The sequence below is a fragment of the Lonchura striata genome, chromosome 6 (genome assembly GCF_050655825.1).
Source record: "Lonchura striata isolate lonStrDom1 chromosome 6, ASM5065582v1, whole genome shotgun sequence".
NCBI classification, from domain to species: Eukaryota; Metazoa; Chordata; class Aves; order Passeriformes; family Estrildidae; genus Lonchura; species Lonchura striata.
This window is the reverse complement of record NC_140708.1, coordinates 21,925,739-21,949,351: the sequence shown is the minus strand read 5'-3', so window position 1 is coordinate 21,949,351 and position 23,613 is coordinate 21,925,739. Positions and strand designations below refer to the sequence as shown.

The window sequence follows — 23,613 nt, the reverse complement described above, 5'->3', positions numbered from 1 at the left end:
CCCATCCCGCTCCGTCCCCGTCCCCATCCCGCTCTGCTTTCTCAGGTCGGTGCGTGGTCACACGCTGGACTCGGTGATCCCAGAGGTCTTTTCCATCCCAGCTGATTCTGTGACTGTTGAACCTGAGCCTGCCCTCGACACAGAGCAGTGCTGCAGACCGGCACAATCAATGGTTATAACACGGCTCGCCGAGCGCGGCCCTAGCGGCTGAGTCTTCAGCCAGGACACTGCCCGCGGGCGCAGCCCGGGAGCATCCCGGGACAGAGCTTCGGCTGGGCGACGAGCGGGCAGCCCGGCCCGAGCACCGGACAGGGCGCTGCTCTCGGCAGGGAAGAGCCCCCGGCACTCGGCGGCGGGGAGCGACCCCGGGAGCCCTTCCCGGGGCGCCGGGCCGGCGGGCCGCTGCCCGAGGGAAGATGGCGGCGGGAGCGGCAGCGCGCAGCCGCCGGCCCCGCCCCGCCCCGCCCCGCCGGGCCGCGCGCGCCTCGGCGGCTGGCGGCGGGCGCGGCCACGTGACGCGTTCAAGCGCGCCGCGCGGGCCCCGCGCGCAGGGAGGACGGCGCGGCGGGGGCGCGCGGGCGATCAGGTGACCGCTAACCCCCGGCGGCGGCGCGCGCCCGTTACCGCCCCGCCCGCGGGGACGCGGGACACGGGATAGGGGACACGGGATAGGGGACACGGGATAGGGGACACGGGACACAGCGCCGCGGAAGCCGGGACTGCGGCTCTCCTCCGGGATCCGCAGCGCGGGGGCGGGAGACGGGCCAGGGGCCCGGGCGGGGTAACGCGCAGTCTCCGCGGTGCGGGGATCGACCCCCGGTGCGGGCGGCCGGCGGAGGGACCCGGCCCTGCAGCGCGTGTTCCGGCACCCCGCGGTGGCGGGGAGCAGCCCGGGCGCAGTGGCAGCCGCCCGGCCCGTGTCGCCGCTCTGCAGCGGCGACCTGCACAGCGGCAGCGCCGGTGCTCGCTCTCCGGTCCGTCTCCTTAAAGGCTCGAGAGACGGCTTGTGCTTGGCCGTGGCGGTGAGGCCGCCAGTGCTTTGGGAACACGTTGGAGACGTGCAGGGACCACTGCTGGCCTTGCTGCCTGAAGTGTGCGTGTTGAAAAACATCGCGACGTCGCAGTGGGTTTGAAGGGACAGGGATACCGCTCTCGCAGCTATCCCTTCGCAAAGTACATTGCATTACAAAGAATAAAGCTGTACTCTCTGTGTTAGGGGAAATGGTCACAAGTGACATAAAGCATAACGACACCAGGATACAGAATGATTCTCTTGTGCTCCTGCTTCAGCTAATTCAGCTTTCCTTTCCCATAAAAGGGTTCCCCCATTCATGGCTTGAGCCCGGCAGTCATAGGATGGGCTGTCAGCTCCTCTGCAGGCACTGAAGTGACATCACAAACAGTGGCCGAGAGCCGAAGACTTCGCACAGGTGGCACATCTGCTCCGGTAAGGGCCCTGTGTCAGCAGAGTATCCAAGTGCACTTTTCCAGTGTAGATCTAGAGGGGAGGGCAGAGTCTGGCCACTGGCATTATTATCTTCTATCACTATAGTTTACTGGGACTAAGCTATAAACAAAAGTCTTATATTAATTTTAGAGCATTAAGCAGTTCATTGTGTTAACACTCAAGTGACCTCAGCCTGCTTTCACATAGCAGCCACACTGTGAAAGCCCTTTCAGGGATTTCTTTAGCAAGAAAGACAAAAAATAGAAGCACTGAAATTGTCTGTAAAGTGTCATTTAGCCTGGAAAGTTTTCTTTTAAGCAAAGTTTGAGTTAAGTAGTTCAGTGGAGTATAGCCACAGCTCATTCTTTGTCCTGCACATGTCTTTTGAAAAGGTCCCTCTGAGCCTGTATGTCACAGGCTGCATTGAGAGGGCCTTATATCCCAGAGAAATGCACTTCCCCAAGCACAGACACTCCAAGCAGCATAAGACATGCTCTGTGCTTTTTCAGAAAAAAATTTCAGAAAGAGCTCAGTGAACCATCCCTGTCCCATTATTCACTCACTGACACTGACACAAACCTTCTCAGATCAGATTTACCTAAACTTGCTCTAACCTGTTCTGAGAAACATCCAAGGATACAACACCCACCTCCTTCCACTTGCAGAAACCTCTAGTCATCAGTAGGCAAATTTATGATCTCATCAAAGTTGGTATACAGTTCCTTACTTCAGAAACATTCTTCTAAATTACTTAAGTCTGTCTTGTTAGCAAAAAGTCCAAGGCTCACTGTCATTCCCATTCCATCACATTGACCATTTGAGAATGATTGCTGAAGCTGGAGTTGAAAGAGCCTTCCAAAACAATCTAGCTGTATGCAAACAGTTGAGATTCTTGCCACCCTTTTTTTTTTTTTTTTTTTGAGGAAGACAGATTCATACCAACTTTTCTTCAATATAACATAAGTAGCTATTTCATTCACCACAAGAGCAATGGTACTTTTAGAGAGATATTATTTCTACATTTGTTTTACAAAAAAAGCCCTACCAAGCCAACAAAATAAATTTGACATTGACATGTTGGGAAGGAGAATACAAGGGAATGGAGATTGCTGAGATTGCTATGTTCTCAGGACTGACAATAGGATGGGAAACCCTGTTGAGATGCTGGCCAAAGCATCTAATACAGAAAATGAGTAATTTTCACTTTCACAATTTGAGAACTGATACCACTTTTCTCTGCCTGAGGTGAGTAAATACGTATGTCATGTGATGTTATGTGATTCAAATAAGCACTCTTGGCATTTCAAACTAAGCCTGTCTTAATAAGATGACATACAGTGCTCCACTGCTCACTCCTTGGCAAAAAACCCCAGTGTTTAAAGACTGAGGTTTGTCAGAAAATGACAGGGATTTCCAGAAGCTGAAGGTCTCTTGTTCTGACAGTGCAAAACTGTAAGGCTGTAGCTGTGAGCACAGCAATAGGAGTATAATTTCATCATATGCTTTTAAAAATAGATTCTGTGCAACATGTTACACAGAACCCATATTGCAACAAGAAATCCAGAAGGACTTCTACAGATATATTTGAATCAGTGTCAACTAATGAAGTGATCTTTAAACCCACATTGCAATTATGACTGGAAGTTTAGAAGTATGGTAACATCTTTTCAGGAAAACTGAGCTCTCAGGAGAGTGATTTCTCCTGCCTTTGGGTTGTAGATCATTTTGTGCACTGTAAATCACTCTCACACAAAACTGAGCACATAGGATAAGCTTTCCTAGTGGATCTCTTAACTACTGCAGGTCATCACTAGAAGAAATGTAGCATTTGAAAGTTTAATGCAGAAGGAGTTTTGATGTCCCAAGTTATGTAATTCTAAACTTGGCTGAGTGTCATGGGGTGGTTTTGTTTCTATCCTGCTAACTCTGGAAGACTCATCTAGGGAAATGCCAAACCTTTCTGATTCCCATGGGACACCAGAATTGTCTGTTAGTAAGCTACATGACTGTTCCATGAGTTCTGTGTCAAACAGGCATGGTCAGCTCCTAGTGTGGTTGAAATGAGAGAGCTGCACTGTTGGGAGCATGATGATCCTTGGAACCTCTCTGGCCAATGACCATATCAGTTTCTCTAAATGCAAGGCTGGTTTCCTTCCTGGGAAGAACTTGGTGCTTCTACCAGGAATTTGTCCACCCAGCAGCTCTGTTGATCCCAAGGGGAAGGAATGGTTAAGAATCAGCTTTTTTTCCACCCCGTTCAGTCCAGGCTCAGTACTGATAAGCCAAAGCAGGGCTGTGGGCAGCCCCCTTCTGCCACTGCTTCTGTAGGAGCTCTGTGATTCTTAGAACTCCCCTGAGTTTTGGGCTATTAAGTGTCCCTTGTTGCAGCTGCATCAACTCTAGAATGGCTCATTTACCAAGCACAACAACAGGCTCCTGTTTGGGCAGGATTCCACTGGCAGTCCATGCCTGACCTGGAGACCTTTGATATTTTGGCTGGCATACTACTTGTCTGTGCCCTGCTTGGTATTTCCCTGTAAAATATACTCTAGGATGTCCTTTCTTTAGGAGACATTATTACCCTTTCTCCCACTCATTCCTGAGTCAAGTCCAAGCATCACTGCATATGCTCTTAGCTGGAAGATCCACCCCTTTCTGCAGTGGGTGTATAAGCCCACTCCCTGTTTCTTCCTCACTGGACACCACAGTCTTCCAGCTCAGAAGAGGTCCCTGGTTCCTGCAGCTGGACACATCTGCATTTCCAGCTTTGCTTCCCAGAGGGGACTTTTTAAATGTATGGTACAGCTGCATACTGACAGCATCAACACAGTCAGGAGGGGCCTGAGATATTGGGCTCCTTTATCCAGTGGATCCTCATACTGCAGCTTTTTATGGATATCTTTGCCTGCTGTTATCCAGAGATGACAAGACATTGGAGAAGTTTGTGAATGGTTTTCATGGGAAGAGCACACTTGCCTATACCATACCTGCATTTTGATTATTTTGATTTTATTAAAATTACATCGAGTTTTCTTTTTCCTTCTTTTTTTTTTCTTTCTTTTTTTTTTTTTTTAAGGAAAAGGCTTAGAGAGACATGGAGATTGAAAGAATCATTCAAGACACACTGACACGCTTCATCCAGTCCCACATCCCTGCAGCAGATCTCAGGTATGTTGAAATAGGCAGTTCCAGTATTGTTGCTCCTGCATTGTCACTCTGTGCATTATACTGAATTCTGTAGTTTTCCTGTTCTTTGTGTTGCTCTCTTTTAAGTCAGACCCAGGATGTAGGTAATTTGCACAGTCTCTGATGGGAATGCTGGAACAACTATAGTTTAGCATTGCAATCTAGCAATGTAATTTCTTTGATGACCAAGATGATGAATTTCCTGTCTAGTAATACCCATTAGGATATGGGATTTCCTTCATTCCACAGCGCTCCCAAATGGCTGAGCAGGATCATCTGTGTCAGGCCTCTCCCTGTTTTGAACTCTGCCTGCATGCAGAGATACAGCCACCTTGAGGCTGGAACACAGCAGCTACTTTGGCAGCTGGTGGCAGCAGCGACACAAGCCTGGAGAGCAGCAAGCAGAGAACACTGTATCACTGTATCCCATAGAAAGTGTAACTTAACAGAATATGATGACCTGACCTGAAATACCAGTCAATCTAGAACAGCCAAGATCTTGAACGTTGGAATATTTTGGTTATTTCAGCTGCAGCACCCACAGGAGCACAGCCTCTGGAACACACGCTGAGGCTTTCATTCAGTGCTGCCCAGGAAGCAGGACCACATGCACTATTTATCAGTTAATGCTTTCCTCTCAACCACTGGCCACCTGCTGCTTGGCCTTAGGGGTGGTATCTCCTCATAACATACAGTCACATGGGTCCTGCTGCTGCTGTATTAGAAAGAGACAAGGTTAGGCAGAATGGGGATGGAGAGAAAGGAAAAAACGGGCTTGTTGACCCTGCTCTCTGTGTTCTCTTTGTCTCCAGTGGGATGGATGATGTTTTCTTCTCTTATATCACGGGTGTCCTGGAAGAGCTGGGCTCACCAGAATCCTCTGAAGAGACTTTTGATATGGACACCTTTGTGGAAATGATGGAGGCATATATCCCTGGTTTTGCAGAAATCCACAGGTATGTGATTGTTACTGGTTTGCATGTGCACGTCATGCACCGAGGGCATGGCCCCAAGACCGTCAGTACTACAAATTCTTTTGTTATACCCAGTTGAAAATGTATTAGTACTGAACCTGAGCCATCATAATAAGTCCCTCTTTGCCTGAATACACAGATGCTAATTCTAATATAGTTTGCAAGTAGGTCCTTGCTTTTCTGAAATACCAGTTGATTCTGCTGCGCTTCCCATCAAGCCTTGTCTTTCTATAAAATGGTAGCCAAGTAAGATAAGCTAGTGCTTTTGTTCTTCATGCTTATTATACAGCTTCTGTCTCTTGCAGTGGGGATGTTTGCGAAATGATGTTCTCCCTCTCAGAAAGGCTTGGTGAAGCTCGAAACAAAGGTGAGTTACACAAACAATTTCAACACAACAAGATCTGTACATGTTTTTAGTCATAATATTTGGAGTTGAACAATGTCACAGAAAAAGTACGAACTTGTTTGCCACAGAAACTCAAAAGGTAGCCCAAATTGATTGACAAGTTTGGGTTTTTTTTTCAACATTCAGTCAGGTTTTTCACATCAACAAGTGGGAGATGGGAGATTGGAGTCATATGGAATACTGTCCATGACATACTGGCATGAAAAACACTTGATCAATTCTCCATATACCTCTATTAAGATCAAAGCCAGAGTAATAAGAAAGAAATAGCCAATTCAGGGCTGCTTGTTGAAGTTCTGCTGTAAGTTAATTCTGAAAGAGGATTTCTGCCTGCCTCTGATAGCCATCTGCCTAAGTGGCACTATGACTGGGCAGCCTTTATCAGGTACATCATCAAATAGGGTATCCAGCTGAATACATGTATCACATCTAACTTTGAGCATCCTCAAAGCTCACCTCCTGTTCATCCATGAACCCTGGCACAGATGCAAAATCAGTGATGTGCTCTGACCTGCACTAGGCGGGACTGCAGAAGACTACGCTGTGACAATGGCCCTTTGTAACCTCAGCATTCACAGGCCAGCTGGATTGCTGTATCAATTAACTCCATAGGCACTTTCCACTAAAGAACAGACAGGTTGCAGTGCCTGGATATCAGACCTTCCAGGACATAACCAGTCTGAGTTTTGCTGGTCTAGCAACATCACTGCTGTCTTGCCAGAAGGCTACACAATGTATAATAGACAGTCCTGTGTTTTATCTTGCTTGCTGCTTTCTTGAACTTGACAAAATCAACTGCTCTGCTCTGCTCCCCTGCATCCTACCCTTTGAGGATCCTGATGTAGCCAGAGTGTGGAAGGAAAGCACCATCCCAGTCTTAGGACAGAACAAAAGTGAAATGGTTCTTCCTACAGTGGGAAAAAGAGCCTGTAAAAAAAGAGATGCATCAGAGTAAACTGATCACAGGATGTGCTGGCTTGTCCCCAGGCTGCAGGCTAGCACAGTGTATTCCCAAGTTTAAAATCAAAACTGCATCTTAGTTCGAAGAGCAAATACCAGGGAATTCTTAGAAATGGAAGTATCCACAACCAAAGCACTAGCAGATTGAGAATTGAAAAGTATAATTGAATTTGCAAGCAACCCATCCCCTTTTCAGCCTGGAAATGCAGAACTCAGGCACTCCTGCATGTGCTAGCACTGCCTTCCTGCAGATCAGTGGGAGCAGAGCTGCAGCTATCCCTGCTGAGGGGAAACAGTAGTGCTTCCAAGTCTTGTCACTTAAGAAGAGATTTGCTTTGGCACACAATGCGCTAGCAATCTAATGCCAACAGAAAGCACAGAGCTCTAGCCTTAGTGGGACTGTTCCTCAGGAGATATCACTGTGTCTTTAAGAAAAACTTGGCCAAAAGGCTGTGGAAAGCAGGAGTGAAGCACCCTCTGAAGATCTCACCAAGGGCCAGGAGGCTGGAGCTGGAGCCTGCAACGGGGAAAGACTGTGCACTCTAACAGACGGAGCCGGGGCCCAGGTATGAGTACCCCGCAGAGGAGCAGGAACACTGGGGACAGTCACACAGCACTAGGCTACCAGCACCACCTGAGGGCATTTTCCAGCTTTGGAAGGAACCACAGCATAGGCTATGACACAGCATCACTTGTGTCCATGATCTTCTCCACTGTATGGCCTGAGCAAGACTGTCAGAAAATTATGTGCTGACAGACTGTGAGCCAATGCTCTGGCTCATCCTTTTCAGTGGCTGGAAAGGGTAAGCCAGAACAATGGCTGAGAGAACCTGAGATCCCACAGCAGCTACAGGTACTGCAGTACCTTCTACATCAACCCCACCCTCCTCCCCCACACCCTGCTTGCTGTTTCTCCAGTACTGATCTATTCCTGCTCTGCAGTACAAGCATTCTATGTCCACAGCCTTCTAGCAAATGCTGCTATGGTGATTCCTTCTGATGTAGCATCAGGTCAGTGTTTAGCAGGCCCTTTCTATTTATTCAAAGTACATATAACTTCAGAAGGTGGGCAGGAGCCAGGCATGTGCACCACAGGGTCCAGGAAGCTCACTCTTAAGCATGGCCACACAGATGAGTCAGGTTACAGGAGTCCTGCTTTAAAGCAAGTTGAAATACAGAGGGAGGAGATCAGAGAGCAAGAGGAGTTGGTGTTTCTGAAGATACAGTCCCCTGTTAGCTTCAGGAATCAGATTTAGTAATGATGGTAAGGAGAGGGAGCTTTCGGCAAAGGGCAGGCTGAATTTCCTGACCGTGAAAAACCAGAGGCCCTTTTCAGAAACCCTCTCCACACTACATCCCCAACTTACCTCTGTCTGTTTCTCCAACTAGGAAGGCGCTGACTTGAAGGATGGGGTGGAGCTGCTACTGGAGATGTTCCCAGCCTGTACTGTGAGCCAGGCAGAGAAGGCTCTCGCCATGGCCTTGGGGAACTTGGAAGAGGCAGTGCAGTTAATTGTGGAGGAGAAGGTGGAAATTGGCCCAGCAGGTTCAAGTGTGAAGGTACTGTACTCTGACCAGGGTGGCAGTGGGCCAAGGAGCAGGGCAGAGCTCAGGGACATGCAAGTGCCACAGCTGTCTGCTCAAGCAGAAATTTTGACTGCAGAAACTTTATGCACAGTAAGCCAGGAAGATCATGCAGTGCAACAGCTCCTCTCCCACCCCTGGCTCTTAGTATAGGCTGTGCCCACAACCAAGCCAGGACCCCAGTGGAGCTGTGGCAGGCACCCCTTTCCCCCTGGAGTGCTCCACCAGCAGCTGGGTTCACTGAGCTGGCAGGTAAGCTGTATGAATAGCACCCTGTTGTGGTGCTATTCATACACCAACTTGTCTCCTCCCAGGAACTGGCACGGCCCCGCAGAGCACCCAACCATGAGGAACTAAAACAGGTCATCCTACAGAAGTAAGTACCCAGCAGCAAAGAATGTCTTGTTTTGCTCCCAATCAGTGAAGAGGTAGCAGTTTGGGGAACAGTGTGGTCTATAAAGAACCAGAGGTGGGTATTGGCTGAACACATGTAAGCACAAATAATCAGCTGGGAAGAAAAAAAAAGAAAAAACCAACCAGCGAAACACATACACACCCAAACAAACAACCCACAAAACCTAAACAACAGAACAGGTTTGGTTTCTTTTAGAGCTCTGTCACAGAAACACATGATCTGTACCAGCTGGGTCACAGCACTGGCTGTGTGCAAGGTTTCAGCCTCCTATAGATACAGTGTAAGTCACAGTGCTGTTAGCTATGAGGTCCTGGTTAAAGGTTCAAGGCACAAACATCATGCTGTAGCTCAGGTAACAAACACATGGTGACCTGTAGAACTACAGTAACTCATTCATACCTCCACTCTTGGAGACAGTCCAAACAAGGTTAAAGATACCTTCAAGAGACCGCCTGTACAACAGCACTGGGAAGATTAAATCTCAGTTGCTGAAGGTGTGAATTCAATGCATTTAAAGAAACCCCACTGAAGTCCTCCTATGGGCTTCTTGGGAATGAAAATAGATCTAAATTAGTTTACCTATATTCATTACTAAAAGCATTTAATTCTCAATGGGAGAACCCACACTGTGGTTTCATCTATCTGCTTTAAGATCTCGTCTTTCATGAGTATCCTCATGCAGGCATGCAGCTTCCACACATCTATCCAGCCACATCTTTTCCACTTTACATTCTCCCCAGGGACAGGATAAACAGTCGATGGGCTAGGAAAGACAAAGCAAGGCAGAACAGCATCCAGGCAGAAGTAGTAATCCCTGTCCTTGCCCATCTCCTGTGCAGGCTCATTTCAGAGTGACAGGCAAGGGAATAAAAAAACACCAGCTTCTTTTTCTGTTTCTGAGAACTTCACTTTAATGACATTTTGGCAACATCCTGTACTTTAAACATCACTCAAGCACAGGTACAGAAAGCAGATCGCCATAGCTGAAGATACACAAGAGTAACTATTAACTACTGAGGGAGAAGTCGTGGTCACCTGTGCTAAACCAGCACCAAAATCTCAGAGTAGCAACTCAGCAGTACAGCAAGCAAATGCTTGGACCCTGATGTTTCAGTTACATAGGAAATGAGGTGATGCTTTTATCAAGTTGCTTCCAGCACAGACCTTTTTCATAGTCAAGTAGTAGGAGGAGTGTGAAAGGAACACCATCATTCAGAGCAAAAGCAGACAGATTGGTCCTGTAATCTCACCTGTGTCTCATTTGGCTACCATCACTTGGACTGAGAAGAAACAAAGCTGCCCCAATGGCAGAACACACCAGACCTCAGTACCTCTCTCAGTTCTGCAGTGGCTATCAGCATTCTCAACCACCTGAGTTTTCAAGACCCTTCACATACAGCTAAGGATGCTACTCCAGGAGAATCCTGCTAGATTCTCACCAGAAGGGTGACATACTTGCCCATTTCACCCAGAGAGGAACATCAAGTTTTCCTAGCTGCAATCTAGGCAAGTAGGACACAAACCAGCCAGGGGAGAAGGGACATAGGATTTGAGTGGTCCCAGGCAATGTATATTACAGTGTTCACCAAATGTTTCTTGTGTTTCAGATACATGATGGTGGATAGTGCAGATGATCAGAAAACACATCGGCCAGCTCCACCCAAAGAGGTAAGCAGGTCCAGCTCACCAGCAGTTTGAATGTCCCAAGGTTTAAAATAAAACCAGGCTGCAAGTCCAAAAAAACAACAGGGCAGGCCAAAGGCAGGTCCGTTCATAGAACCCATCAGTCAAAGAGGGAAGATTAGCTCAGCTAAGGTGCTGCAGGAAATGTCAGTTCTTACCTTTCCTGACCACCATGGCTCTTGCTCCCTCCTATCAGCATCCTTCGCAGTTTTGGCCAAGATTCCCAACACAGACAATGGTAAAGCAGCTCACCCACCTCCCGTAGTGCAGCTCTGCTTTTGCTTGCCCCCTCCATTTCTCTAGCAGTGTGGCTGTCCATCCACTTGATGTTAATATCTTTCCAGGCTCCCAAGAAGTTGATCCGCTACATTGATAACCAGGTGGTGAGCACAAAAGGAGAGAGGTACAAAGACATCAAGAAGCCTGAGAGCGAGGAGATGAAGAGAACCTACATCAGCCTAAAACCAGCCAGGAAGTACAAGTTCCACTGACAGCCATGTTCTCCTGCTCTTCAGCCTTCCACCTCACTGCCAGGCATGGCAGGATGGCTGTGTGGTGCTAAGAATGAGGCAACTCCACCTGCCACTAACTTGAACTAGCCTGGAAGTCAGGACACTGCTTTCAGCTTCCTCAACTAACCTGGCTGAGGAGACTTCTTTCCTTGTGTAGCTGTCCTTCTGCCCCCAGGGGCACACCACAGTGGCTCACCAGGACCTGGACATTCTCTGCTATTCCTTGCATGGGACATTTTTAGATCTGAGATGCGGCATGTGCTTTTGCAGCAACCTTTTTAACTTTGTGCACTGTTGCTTTAAGTGCCAGTATTAATAAAGATGATGTGACTTGGTGTGTAGTTCAGCCAGAGCGTGCACATGTTTACAACACTGCCTCCAAAGACAGGAGCAGGGTCATCCTCTCTTCCTCTAATTACTCTCTTCATCACGTTCTCAAGATGCTGCTGCTGTTTGTTAACTGCCTAGCGGATAAAAGGGCTTAGGCTCAACTCCAGAACTAGGCTCTGCCTGCCAACACAATCTGCAGCTCTCTCCATAAACTCCAGCTGATTGTAGAGTCAGTGCTCCTGCCATTTCTCATCACTGTTGAGAGCCAAAGCTCCAGCCACATAACAGAGAGCAAAATACAGTAGCAGGCCTGGGCACTACTAAAATATTAAGTCAGGTGCTGGAAGAAACAAATTACAATGACCAACTGCTTTCAGTGACAGCACAGCTTCTGTCAGTCAAACTGCCATTAGGAGCATGTTCCCCCTGAAAACAACTCCCACCTTGCTCCAACCTAAACCAGCACGCTAGGCCTGGGCAGACACACTGCCTGAACTGGGATCATACTAGCCCTTTTGGTGCCAGGCTAGTCAGTGGCTGTGGGCTGAAGCTAGGCTCACTGCCCTCCTCCCAGAGCCCAGAGGGGCCTGCCCTCTCCCAAGAGGAGGGCTGGTAGCTATTCTTTCTGCTCCAGCTGGTTTGGTTTGTTCCACAGCTCTGCTGGCATGCCCTGCACACCCACCCCAGGGGACAGTCCCCACCAAACACTCTCCTGCTTTCTGGACAGCTGCTGCTTAAAGATTTAAAATACAACAAATAATAAGTCCTATAGATTAGCTGGCCTGACCAAGCACCTGTTCAGCACCATGGTGTTCCTGCAAATCACTCGCTCTTTCCACGCCACTGCAGAGGGAGTTACTTTCCCTAGAGGCACCAATGAAGTCCACTTATGAACACTCAGCCCCAGAGGAAAGAGAGCCCCACTCAGGCCAGCCTCAGCAATGGGACTGACCTCAAACCTCTGCACGTCTCTACAGCAGCCAGTTCCGGCATCCTTCTGGGATCCCAGCATTGTGTCAGTCCCCCCCTCCCCAGCAGCAGCAGTTCTAGATCTGAAGGTTGATGAAAGGGGCGAAGCCAACCACATCCTGCAGCAGAACAAGAGCCCTCTGCAGTGGAGGCTCCACATCCAGCTCCACCCCACGGCTTCGGAGGATGCTCAAGCTGGACTCAGCCACGTTGTGGCAATGCTTGACCTTCAGCGAGCGCAACTTGGGACAGTACTCAGCCAGGACCCTGCCAAGAAAGACAGCATATGCAAGTTGCAAGTCAGGACTCCTAAGTGCACCACTCATGCTCCTCTCCCAGCACCCTAGCACTCGTGACTGTGCAACATGTGCACCATCTTTTGCAGACAGCACAGGTATGAGATAAGGGACATCTGGATCCCAGACCTATCTTCCATGATATGCTGTTAAATTTGCTGTCAATAGCACACAGTGCTTCCCCTGAAGGGCTTGCTAGTGGCTTCTCTCCCAGACTAAGCTCTCATTGCTTTCCACATGAAATCTGCCTTTCCTCTCTGGTTCTCTTCCTCTCCCCATCCCAGGTACGTGCCATCCCCCCTGGCCCCCCACATTGCTCAGTACCTGATGGAGTCATTCTTGACTCGTAGACACCCTGTGAGGTCCAAGTGCTCCAGCTCTGGGCAGCACTTGGCAGTCTCCTCAACTGCCACGTCACCCACGTTGGCATTGACAGCTAGTGACAGAGACTTGAGCCTGCCACACTTCTGCACCAGGTAGCAGATGGCCTCGTCCTTCAGCTGGCGACAGGCCGTCAGGTCCACAGCCTCCAGCGCCTTGCAGTGGTCAGCCAGGCTGCGCAGGGACAGGCTGTCCACCCACTCACAGTGAGCCAGGGAGAGCTGGCGCAGGTTGGGGCAGCTCAGAGAGATGGCCACAAGCGCGTGGCGGCTGAGCTGGGCGCAGCCCTTCAGCTGGATCTGGTGCAGGTGGTGGTTCTGCCCAATGACCGGGAGCAGCTCCTGGTCCGTCAGCCAGTCGGAGCAGTTCTGGAGTGCCAGCTGCTGCAGAACTTCGTTGTCCTTCAACAGGTTAACAAAAGCGGCTCGAGGGATGGCAGGTCCAATCTGCATGGGGAACCCAGGAAGAATGAGGCATCCCCCCAGGGTTTCAGGTAAGCCTGGTTCTCACCAATACTCTCTCCCCTCCTCTCTTCTTCTGTGACAACAGTGACAAAAGCCATCCCCTGTCCTCATCCCAGGGCAAACCCTACCATCAGACCTTGCTCACCTCATGCCAAGGCTACTGCCACAAGCTAGATGATACTCTGGTTTCTCCATCCCACGTCATCACTCCTGCATTTATATACTCATGATGAGCTCCACACCTCTGCTCTCCAAAAATTTCTTTGCTAAACCACTCTGTGTCCTCACAGAATAGCAGTCACTCCAGTCTTTCCCAATCCCAGGCAGTAGCTCCCAGGAATAACACAAACTTTCCCTGAAGACCAAGCACAGAGTTATCTCCCATCAGACCCAAACTTCTGCACAACTTTCATGAGGACATGCCACTCTAAAACTCCAGACTGCCTGCCAGTGCCCCATAACAGCCTGGGTGGAGTTTCCAGGCTTACTCCTCCCAGGGCCTCTTACTCAAGACACTGGCATTGCTGGGCCCTGAATCACTGCCTCTCCTCCCTAAGCCCATCTGTCCAGTTTGACACCTGAACTATTAACCCAAGCTCCTGAGCAGAAACTACCCTTCTTGCCAGGGGTTTCTTCTCCCCACATAGATGCTCCCCTGTTAGTTCCAGAGCAGTAGGACATCTGTGTCCTCCCCCAGCCTCAGAGCCATCCGATACCTGGCTTGAGTCAAAGCAGCGCATGTTGGCCAGGTACAACTGGATGAGAGACTGGAATGACTTGCTGACCCTCTGCAGGCTCAGGAGTTGCTGCAGTGGCAGATGACAGAGGATATGTGGAACCAAGATGTCTTCCCATGGCAGGTCCAGGAGGCATCCCCTGGTCGGGGTCACACTCATCATCAGACACCAGAGAGCCAGGCTACTGCAGGAGCCAGGCAAGATCAGCTCACACCTACTGCCGGATGCCTCTAGGAGGAACAGCCAGAAAGGAAGACTCAGACTCGGCGACATTTCCCAGTCAGCCCACAGGGAACAGCCCCTTGGCTAGCCATCAGCAGGGCACGTGCCTGCTGCCTGCATCACCACCTCCCCAGCCTGGGACGTTCCCCGCTCAGGCATCTGAGTCTGCCTGCCCACAGTGCCCGCCAGGAGAGCTTGGGTGGGGCTTTCCCTCAGCTGCTGAAGGAGGCCCCTGTTCCTCAGCAAAGCAGCAAGAAGCTGCTGCAGCGTTACCGCACCAGTCGCACAATAGCTGTGCTCGGCGTTCATGTCCGAGCATCGCTCTGTCAGCCAGTCCCCGCATTCATGCCGGCCCACTCGGGCACCCTGCAAGGGGGCGAGACCAGCTACGGGCTCGTTCCCGGGGAGAAACAAGGCTCCGGACTCCCCGCAGGGAGCCTCGCTCCGAGGAGCGGGCGTTCAGCGTCTCTGCCGAGATGAAGCCTCGGCCGCGAAGGGAAGGAGCAGAGGGGGGCCGGCGGCCCAAAGCCCACCGAGCCGCGGGTACACTCGGCCCCAGCAAAGCCGCACTTGGGGGGGTCCCCACCCGAGGCCATTCCTGCCCCGCCGTCCCAAGGGGGCCTCGCTCGGCCCCAGAGCCGCTCCCGGGCTGCCCCGCCGCCGCAGCGAGGCGGCCGCCAGAGCGCCGCCGGCACCGGGACACCGTCCCGCTGCCCGTGCGCCGTGGCGAGGCGGCAGGACAGGACAGGACAGCCCAGCCTTTCCCCAGCCCCCCGGTACCTGCGGCCCCGCCGGGGCTCCCCCGGCCGCTCCATCCGGCGCCGCACCCGCCCGGGACACCGGCGGCCCCCCGTGACGTCACGGCGGCGGGCGGAAGTGCGCGCGCCCCGCATCCCGCCCTCGGCCCCGCCCCTGGCCGCGCCCCGGCGGCTGAGCGCGCTACCGGCACCGGCCCGGAGGCACCGCGCCGCGGCGGGGAGTGCCGGCGGGACAGCGGGCCACGCTGGTCACAGGTGCCACTGCTGCCGCAGAGGCTCCCGCAGGCTGCTCCCGGCGGCGCGGCGCGCACTCCGCTCTGGTGGCCCAGCTCACGGGGCGCACCCGCTCCCCCGTGCAGCGCCTGTCCCAGTTCCTCAGTTATCCCAGACCGCCAGATCCCCACGGCCGCAGTTCCCCAGCGCACTCCGATGGCTGCAGCCCCGCAGCTACCCCAGTTCCCCAGAGCACACCGCCTGTCCCAGTTCCTCAGTTCCCGTTTCCCCAGAGACGCGAGATCCCAGCGCACACCAGCCGCTTCAGTTCCCCACGGCCTCAGTTCCCCCGGCTCAGCCCCGCAGTTGCCTAGATTCCCGGACGCACCCCGGCTGCCGCCGTTCCCCGCGCCCCGGTTCCCGGGCGCGCCCCGGCTGCCGCCGCTCCCCGGTCCCAGCGCACGCCCCTGCCCCGGCGGGCGGGCGCGCATGCGCGGCGCGGCGCCGCTGTCCGTTCAGCACCACGCGGAGCCGGGACCCGCTGCTGCCGGTGAGCGACGGCCCCGCCAGCCCCCCCAGCCACCTGCCCGGCTCCGCGGCCCTCCCAGCGGGCTGTGCCGCCCTTGCCCGCCCGCAGGAGTGGACGGATCCCCGGGAAAGGCCAATCCCTGGAGCTCACAGTTCTTATAACACCGGCAGCCACTGGGCCCCGCTCCTCCGCCGGTAGCGGGCTGTCCCCGCCCCGGGGCTGCCCGCGGCCCGCCGCTCCCAGCCCGCATCCTCCCACACTGCCAACCGGCTCCTGGCGCTCCGCTCCCCCGCCGCTGCCCCACCTGCCTCCGCAGCCCCGGGGACGGGGCGGGGTCCCTCCCTTTTCCCGCAGCCCCCGCGGAGAAGCGGCCCGGGCTCCTGCCCGCGCAGTTGCCATAACGACCCCGTAGAAACGGATGCTGCTCCTTCCTCCCCGCTGTCGGTTTGCGGAGCGGGCACCGGCAGGCACCCGGTCCGCGTTGGTGCGGCACTCGCACACCACACCTCCGAGCCGGCACAGGGCGTGTGACTCCATCGCTGTCTCGGGACTGAGACCTGCTGACTTGTGCAGCATAGCATCACCCTGCTGATTACTGCGGGCATAGAAGCTATTAAAAAATCCACCTGGCAAAAGAGCAGGCCCTACAGACAGTAAACAAATCCTAAATCCCTAGTCCCAAGTTTCCTGGAAAGCAATGATCTGTCTGTGCACCCTGCTCTGCTCATTTCCTCAAAACGTAGAAGCTGGTTTGCAAAAAGGTATTTTTTCCTCTGGGGGAAGCTACCCATTCTGTCTGCCCCAGGACACTTAGCACCTGCTCCTCGAGGATTGTCGAGGAGTGCATTTCGCATTTAAAGGACAAATGATGCAGGGTTTTAAATTTTCTGTTGGAGTTAAGAATGCCCCTGGCCATGTCCTGGGACAGCTCTTTCTTTCCCTGTGGACATGACTTCCCACTGTGAAATGGAAAAGTGCCACCTGGCAGAGTCCCTTAATGTATAGAATCACTGGGCCTATGGGCAGGAGTGGTGGAAGCTGGGCATGTGTCTGGTTATGGCCACTAAGGTTTACAAGTGCCCCAAGGGCCTGAGAGCTCCTGGCCTGTGAGGGGTTTGGCCAGTTGGCTGGCTACAGCTATTGAGATGGATGTGTGAGGTACTAGGAATTAAGGATACTTCCCAGCTATGAAATGTTCATATTGTTCTGTTTTTTTTGTCCACAGGTTGTTTGCAGATGCAGAAAGAACATCAGAGACTGTTAGTGTATTGTAGAGGTGTGTGCTGAGACACAGCTTTACACCATCAGGATATTCAGTGAACTCAGCAACCTAGGTCTACACCAATGGTAAGGATCCCAAACCAGCCCTGGTTTTGTGCTCATGTCTATCGAGTTTTCCTATATGCAGAGCAGTTGTGAAACAGCTGTACAGCACTGCAGTACAGGGCTTGGGGGGTGTTATCCACTGTAGCTGTGCAGGGAAGGGACAGCCCAAAGCAGACCAGCTTGAAGACTGAGCTCAACTTTGTTCTGCTCTGCTCAATCAAAATTTGCAGCAAACTTCTGCCTTTCTTTTGGAATATATTCTGCCAAAGTGGGGTCTGCATTTCTCTTGAGAGGTGTCTATAGGTCTCCTTTTTAAGCTTCAGTTGGATGTCCATTTTTAGTTGATTCATAATACCTCAACCAGGTCTGCCAAAATAGCTTTCTGTGTGGACTTGGTGAATGCTGGGCTATGACACCTGCAGTTCTTGCAAGACATCTGAGGGAGTGTATTGCACAGGTACCTTCAACACGCAGGGGACGCTGTTCAGTTCCCTGGCACTCCTGTTATCCCCGTGGCCACTGATGTCCTGTGGGAGAAAGCAGAGCTACTGCCTCAGCCCATGAGCTGATCCATAGTAATGAGCGACCAAGCTGAGCACCAGGGGGAGGAAGCAGATTAGCTCACAACAATTGCTGCTGCCGCAGCTTTCTGCTACATTCCTTGGAAACATATGGTGCTGGCAGCTCACAGAGCCAGGGCATGGCATCTTCAACCTCATGAACATCCTCTGAAGTGAACAGAGACTTCAGTTGAGTGAACATCCCCTGAAGTGAACAGAGACTTCAGCCAGCTCTACTGTTGCAAGGCAGTGCTGATGCTCAGCTATACTTCTGAAGAGTCTAGAGAAGCAGTTTGGTCATCACCTCACCCTTTAGGAAGTGGAGATGAGATTTAGGAAGCTGAGCCCTGAAGGAGGGGAAGTTTTGTGGTTAGAAGAGCTGGTCTCAAGCCAGGAACCCAAGGTTTTGTCTTTTTTTTTTGTTTGTTTGTTTTTTGGTTTTTTTTTTTCAGAGATGCTCCTGATTTTCTAGCTATAATGGGCAAGTCTTCCCCACTTATGCCTTTTGACTTTTCCCTTACATTGAAAATTCCAATCCATTCCAATTGAAATATTTCCATGTCAGAGGTGTATTCAGAGATTGGCTGGGTTTCTGCAAGTCTGCTGGGGTTTCCAGAAGCTAGTGCTGTCCAAGAGTACAACTTATTTTTAGGAGATCAATATGATGCCAAGCCAATATTATCCCCATGTTCTAGGATAGACCTGTCACCTCGTATAAAGGCTTGGCACTGTGCTGGCTAAACACCTTTAGCCTTGCAAAGACTTTGGGGCCATTTTCTTTACAGTTTTCTACTAGTCTCCAGTGGGAGAAGAAACTTGTCAAGATTTTGTCAAGGACACCAGTAACTCTGCAGTATTCACTCCTCTTAGATGTGAGAGCTACGTGAATGCAATACCACAGAAGTTCAGTAAAGCCTCTCAACTCTTTTTTTTTCTTGGACTCTCATCAGGTTCTTTCAAAGGATCTGGCTCCATCTTTTCTCTGGCTGCAGGATAAGTCTGACAGCCTCCATCACTCTCAGGGTTGGACTGGAGCACAGCTGGTCTTCTTGGTTGCATGGGAGAAGGTATTGAGCTCATAGGGTAAGCTCTGCTGTCAGTCAGTGCTGAGATTGCACAGTGTAACCAGACTCCATTTCTAAGCTGCTGAAACAAGAACACATGGTGACTTCTGTTCAACTCTTCTCTGTACATGCCACCTTCCTACTTCTTATTCAGAAAATAATTTGACTATACAGTCAGGGCTAAAAAAAAATAAATAAACAGATGTAAAGCAAGACCAAGTTCTGCAAGTCAAGGTTGAAAGAGGATTATGCATGGGAAGCTCCCAGCAAAACAGAAATACAGGGTTGTTCTGCAGCATCCCACTCATGAATCCCCTGCATTCAAGCTTTCAGTGTGCCCTTTGAATTTATCTCTACACATTTCCACGACAGCCATTTTGCTCAGTTTTCTGGCTATATTTGTAATTACTCCTCTATAACTGACCTTCAAGGCCTTTTACACAATTTTGGATGTGTCTGTGTTCATCCTGTGCTGGGTCAGACTGTGTGCTGCGGCTGTGTGCTGCATAAAATACTCTGTATTCGTCGCTCTCACTTCCCTTTACACCCTTTCACCTTTCCCCATGTGAATCTTGAGTCTGAAGGTATGGGTAAGGGATCACATCATATTGCTGCATAGATTAGCTGGAGAGCAGTCTGAAGGTCTGTGCTGCAGCACAAGCCTGTCCTGGGAGGCTACACCAGAGTATGGGTGATTTGAGTTGTTTCAGACTAAATTTGTCTCTTTGGTGCAGAGACTCACCATGGTGAGGTAGGTCTGGTGAATGACCTGCTGGCACCCAGGAAGCTCTGTCTTCACTGGAGAGCCCACCCCACCACTCAGAAATCCCTTGCTTTCCTTCAAGACCATCTTTTCCTGAGCATCTTTTTACCAAGAGATACTCCCACACAATTGTTCCCCTAACTGCTGTGTAGGGAGATTATTTATGGCTCAAGCTGTGCTGAGGCCCCACCTCCCACGTCCCCAGGACAGGTTTTATCATGCTGTCATTTCTGCCTTCATCTTGACAGAGCAATGCTGGTGCAGGAGGAAGCCTGCTCCCTGTGCAGGTGCTGCCTGGGCTGGGACAGAGAGGATTTCTGTAACAGCAGCTGTGCCTGGGGCATTACAGAAATATTTTGTTACAGCTCATTCTGAGGCCCAGCCACAGTGTTTGCTACCACCTCTCTACAACTCCACTCTTCCAAGCCCCTGTTCCTCCTGCAAGAGGGAGCAGCACAAGTCAGGGAGCTGGGACACTGGGCAGGGCACTGGCAGAGGGGCAGGCAGCAGCTGTCACTCATGTAGAGTCCGCATGGGCTCTTCTCTCTGGTAAGACATTTTGCAGTCTGTATCCTCTTCTAGAATGCCTTTCACCCTGAAAAATCCTGCCACAATCCCACAGAGTGTCCCATGCAGAGGAGGTGCAAGAGGCACAGGACAGTGCAGGTTTTCTCTGCCCTGTTCCAGGTCTGGGTGGGAGAGGCTTCAGGAAGGATCTCCAGCACTTTTTGCTCTGACTAAGCCACAGAAGAGCATTTGTATAGGACTATCCAGGGGATGATATCTTCAGCATTTATCTTTAACCACAAGTCTAGTGCAATAACAGATAAGTGCATCAGCCCACTAAAGACTTGGCTTGTGCTGCAATGGCTTCTGTAATATATTACTAGGATGTGGTTGGGTGTTGGCACTGGAGGTAAAAGGGTATTAATTAGAGCCATGTAGTTATGCCTAGGCCCTGAGGGAACATATGCAATCTACCTGGTTACCCTGGAGCCCTCATTGCAGAGGTGAGGGGAGTGCAGCTTCCCTTGCTTTCACTGGGGCTCATTGCTTGTGTGTCTGGAGTTGCTATTTCCATGATGCTTCCAGTCAGTTGGGTTGAGAAGAGCCCATATGCCAATAGAGTGACGGTCCCCCCTTGCAGGCCTGTGCTGTGCCCTGAGCCCCACTGATTCTGGCAGCAGTGAGGCAGAATATGCCCTTGCACCCTTTGCAATGCATTTAGCACAAAGCACACCAGCGAGGAAATGGCTCTGACAACCCACACTGATCTCAGAGAAGCAGCCCTGGGGTGCACTACAGTGTTTACCCCAAGTGGAGCTGCAGCTGCAGCACCTTTGTAGAGACTGATCCATGTGCCTTAGGGCAAGCTGAGTGTGATTATCTCCTGGAGCCAGCTGGGGGAAAGAGCTCTTGTCTAACCCCTCTTCACCCAAATTTCATCTAGATCTGTACAGGTTTTTGGACACTATGACATGTCAAGTTGATCTCTTCCAAGCTGGAAGTTCATGGTTGTGCTGCCCTGATGATACCGAGACCCTTCTGCCTTTGGGAGGGAGAAGTGTATTGCAGACTTATGAAGATGACCAAGGACAGTGCTGGCAATAGTTAGAAATCTTCTAGAAGCTCCCTTTTTCATGACCTGGGAGGCTGAAAAAGATAACATGGAGTTGAGTGGACTCTAATACAGGAAGGATGTGGTACCTGCAGGCAAGGACTGGAGGTCCTGAAATACTCAAATGATAGTAAAGAGGGTTCTCAGTGCATGGCACTCCTATCTCTCTAGCTAAGCCCACTGGATTGGGCTGGAAGCTGAACTGTGGGGGACACCTTGTCCTGTTCTGTCATCTGCCAGAGGGGTTTTCTGCTCCTTCATGTCTCGCATCAGCTAGGGAGGAATTCACAGCAGGAGGGATCAGGAGACGCAGGGCTAAATCCTGAAAAATCCTGATCTGAGTGAGGCTTATGTCAATGTTGGCCAGACCCATGTATGTGGACACATCTTTCATGAGTTTTAGGGCTGTAGGAAGGTGAGTGGGATATGGAGCAAGACACTGTGGGGAGAGGAACAGCTACTGCTACAACGGGAAAACACATGTTCTGGACAGAAATGTTTTCTGTGAATGATCTGGATCTCCAGCCAGGGTGTCAGGAAAAGAAATCTCTTACCTTCTGCAGCTTTCACCAGGGCTGCCTGCAGGTGCTGGGAAGGCACAGACATGCCTTGTCCTGGTATGGACACACTGGGAAAGCTCTGAGCTCTTCCACTTGGTTAAATTTGTCACTCTGGCTGTGGCTTAGAGAAAAGCCTTCCCCCTCCCCACCCTTCTGCCATCAAGAAGCTGCTGAAGGAATCAGGTCGTTGATCCTTCAGCAGTGAGGCCCCTAATTAGCCGAGCTTCTTGGAGTCTGCCAGAAAAGCCTGTTGTGTCTAAGGCAGCTGAATCCCACAGTCCTCAGTGTGGGGGAGAGAGGCCCCTCACAGGCAGGAGCCTGGAGAAGGAAGGAGAAAATGGCAGCATTTTGATGCATTAAATATGAGGAAAGCCTGCCCTGCCTGATGCTTTTTCTCTATGCCTGGGAGGGCAGAAGGAGACACACTTTCTGGGTGACTGAGGGGGTAGGTGAGCTTGGAATTGGGCTTGCTGCAGGCATGGACAGCAGCAAGGAGAGGCAGGTCTTTCCAAATTCTCTTGCAGATATGATGTGCACATGAAGCCCTAGCTCCCCTGGGCTTCTTGTCTCACACACATTTAATAATGATTGCTGGGCTGGGTAATAAAATGCTGTTTAATAGCAAATCGATCTGGCAACCTGTGTGGGTACAAAGTGCTGGCTGCCAGTCCAAATGGCTGCCACACACAGACCCAGTGCACTGGCAGCATAGCGTCCTGAAGCCTTGCCATAGCACCCCTCACCTTGGTACCCAGCTGTCCCATATGAGCTCACACATGCTACTGGTGCCAGTGGAGTCCCCATGCCAAGGCAGGAGACCAAGGGTAGGCGATTTTTCCCCCTTGTACCAAGAATAGAAACTGTTTCCTGAGATTCATGTGGCACTTACCATCCTTGGGGTGCTAGTGACACTGTGATACCAAGTTCCTGGTGGTCTGAGACACCTTGGCACCCCTGGCTGTAGTGTGCTTTGGGTGATGATCTTTGGAGAGTTAAGTCCCTGGCACAGAACCTGTCCTCTACATCAAGGACTTGCTGATGTTGGTTGGTAGCCTGGACTGCATAGCAGTTTTTGTCTTCTCATCCTCGTGGTTGTTAAGCAATGGTGGAGCACAGGGGAGCCTGTACGCTTTGGCGTAGGGCACAAACCACAGAACGTGCATGTTCACGCATCGACACGTGCCAGTGGTCACACAGTAACTTGCATGCAGCTGAGCAGGGGCTGGCCGTTCATATTGATGTGCACGCTGCTGGACGGAGAAATGGACACCAGGACACGGGGACATGAATGGTGCGGCATTGGAACAGGCACACCGGCATCCGGGGTCGCGCTGCCAGTGCAGGAGACCCGGCTCGCACTGGCACAGGGGGTGTGCACAGCGGGACCTGAGCATGTGGAGGATGCTACACGGGTGGGGGACCCGCCGGCCTGCCCACCCATGGGGACAGGCACCCCGGTGTGAATTCGGCCGCTCCTCGTGTGCCGGTGCCGCCGAGTGGGGCGGGGCGCGGCGCCCGGCGGGGTTTGGCATTGGCTGCCGTGGCTGTCAGCGGGGCGGAATGACAGGCTCGGCCCGGGATTAGCGCGGCAGGGAGCGGCGGGTTGCGGCCGGTGGCACCGTGCTGCACCGTCTCGTACCGAGCTGTACCGTACCG

At 51.6% G+C, this 23,613-nt stretch overlaps 2 protein-coding genes across 4 annotated transcripts; one reads left to right on the top strand and one right to left on the bottom strand.

Moving 5' to 3' along the window:
- Window positions 1-517: 517 nt before the first annotated feature.
- On the top strand, window positions 518-11,508 carry CUEDC2 (CUE domain containing 2). The gene is made up of 10 exons (XM_021548040.3): window positions 518-586; window positions 1,319-1,447; window positions 4,524-4,615; window positions 5,446-5,589; window positions 5,913-5,974; window positions 7,406-7,539; window positions 8,363-8,533; window positions 8,872-8,933; window positions 10,580-10,640; window positions 11,000-11,508. The coding sequence occupies exons 3-10, from the start codon at window positions 4,542-4,544 to the stop codon at window positions 11,144-11,146; spliced, it is 855 nt and encodes a 284-aa protein (XP_021403715.1). The 5' UTR covers window positions 518-586; window positions 1,319-1,447; window positions 4,524-4,541; the 3' UTR covers window positions 11,147-11,508.
- Window positions 9,858-16,512, bottom strand: FBXL15 (F-box and leucine rich repeat protein 15). Of its 3 annotated transcripts, none has more exons than XM_085582473.1 (4): window positions 16,371-16,512; window positions 14,324-14,574; window positions 13,087-13,589; window positions 9,858-12,733 (listed from the first exon to the last, which is right to left on the bottom strand). In XM_085582473.1, the coding sequence occupies exons 2-4, from the start codon at window positions 14,504-14,506 to the stop codon at window positions 12,544-12,546; spliced, it is 876 nt and encodes a 291-aa protein (XP_085438599.1). In that variant the 5' UTR covers window positions 14,507-14,574; window positions 16,371-16,512; the 3' UTR covers window positions 9,858-12,543. The 3 variants fall into 3 exon arrangements, with proteins under 3 accessions (XP_085438599.1, XP_021403699.2, XP_021403690.1); XM_021548024.3 differs by lacking the exon at window positions 16,371-16,512 and adding an exon at window positions 15,926-16,051; XM_021548015.3 differs by lacking the exon at window positions 16,371-16,512 and adding an exon at window positions 15,347-15,420.
- Window positions 16,513-23,613: the final 7,101 nt, after the last annotated feature.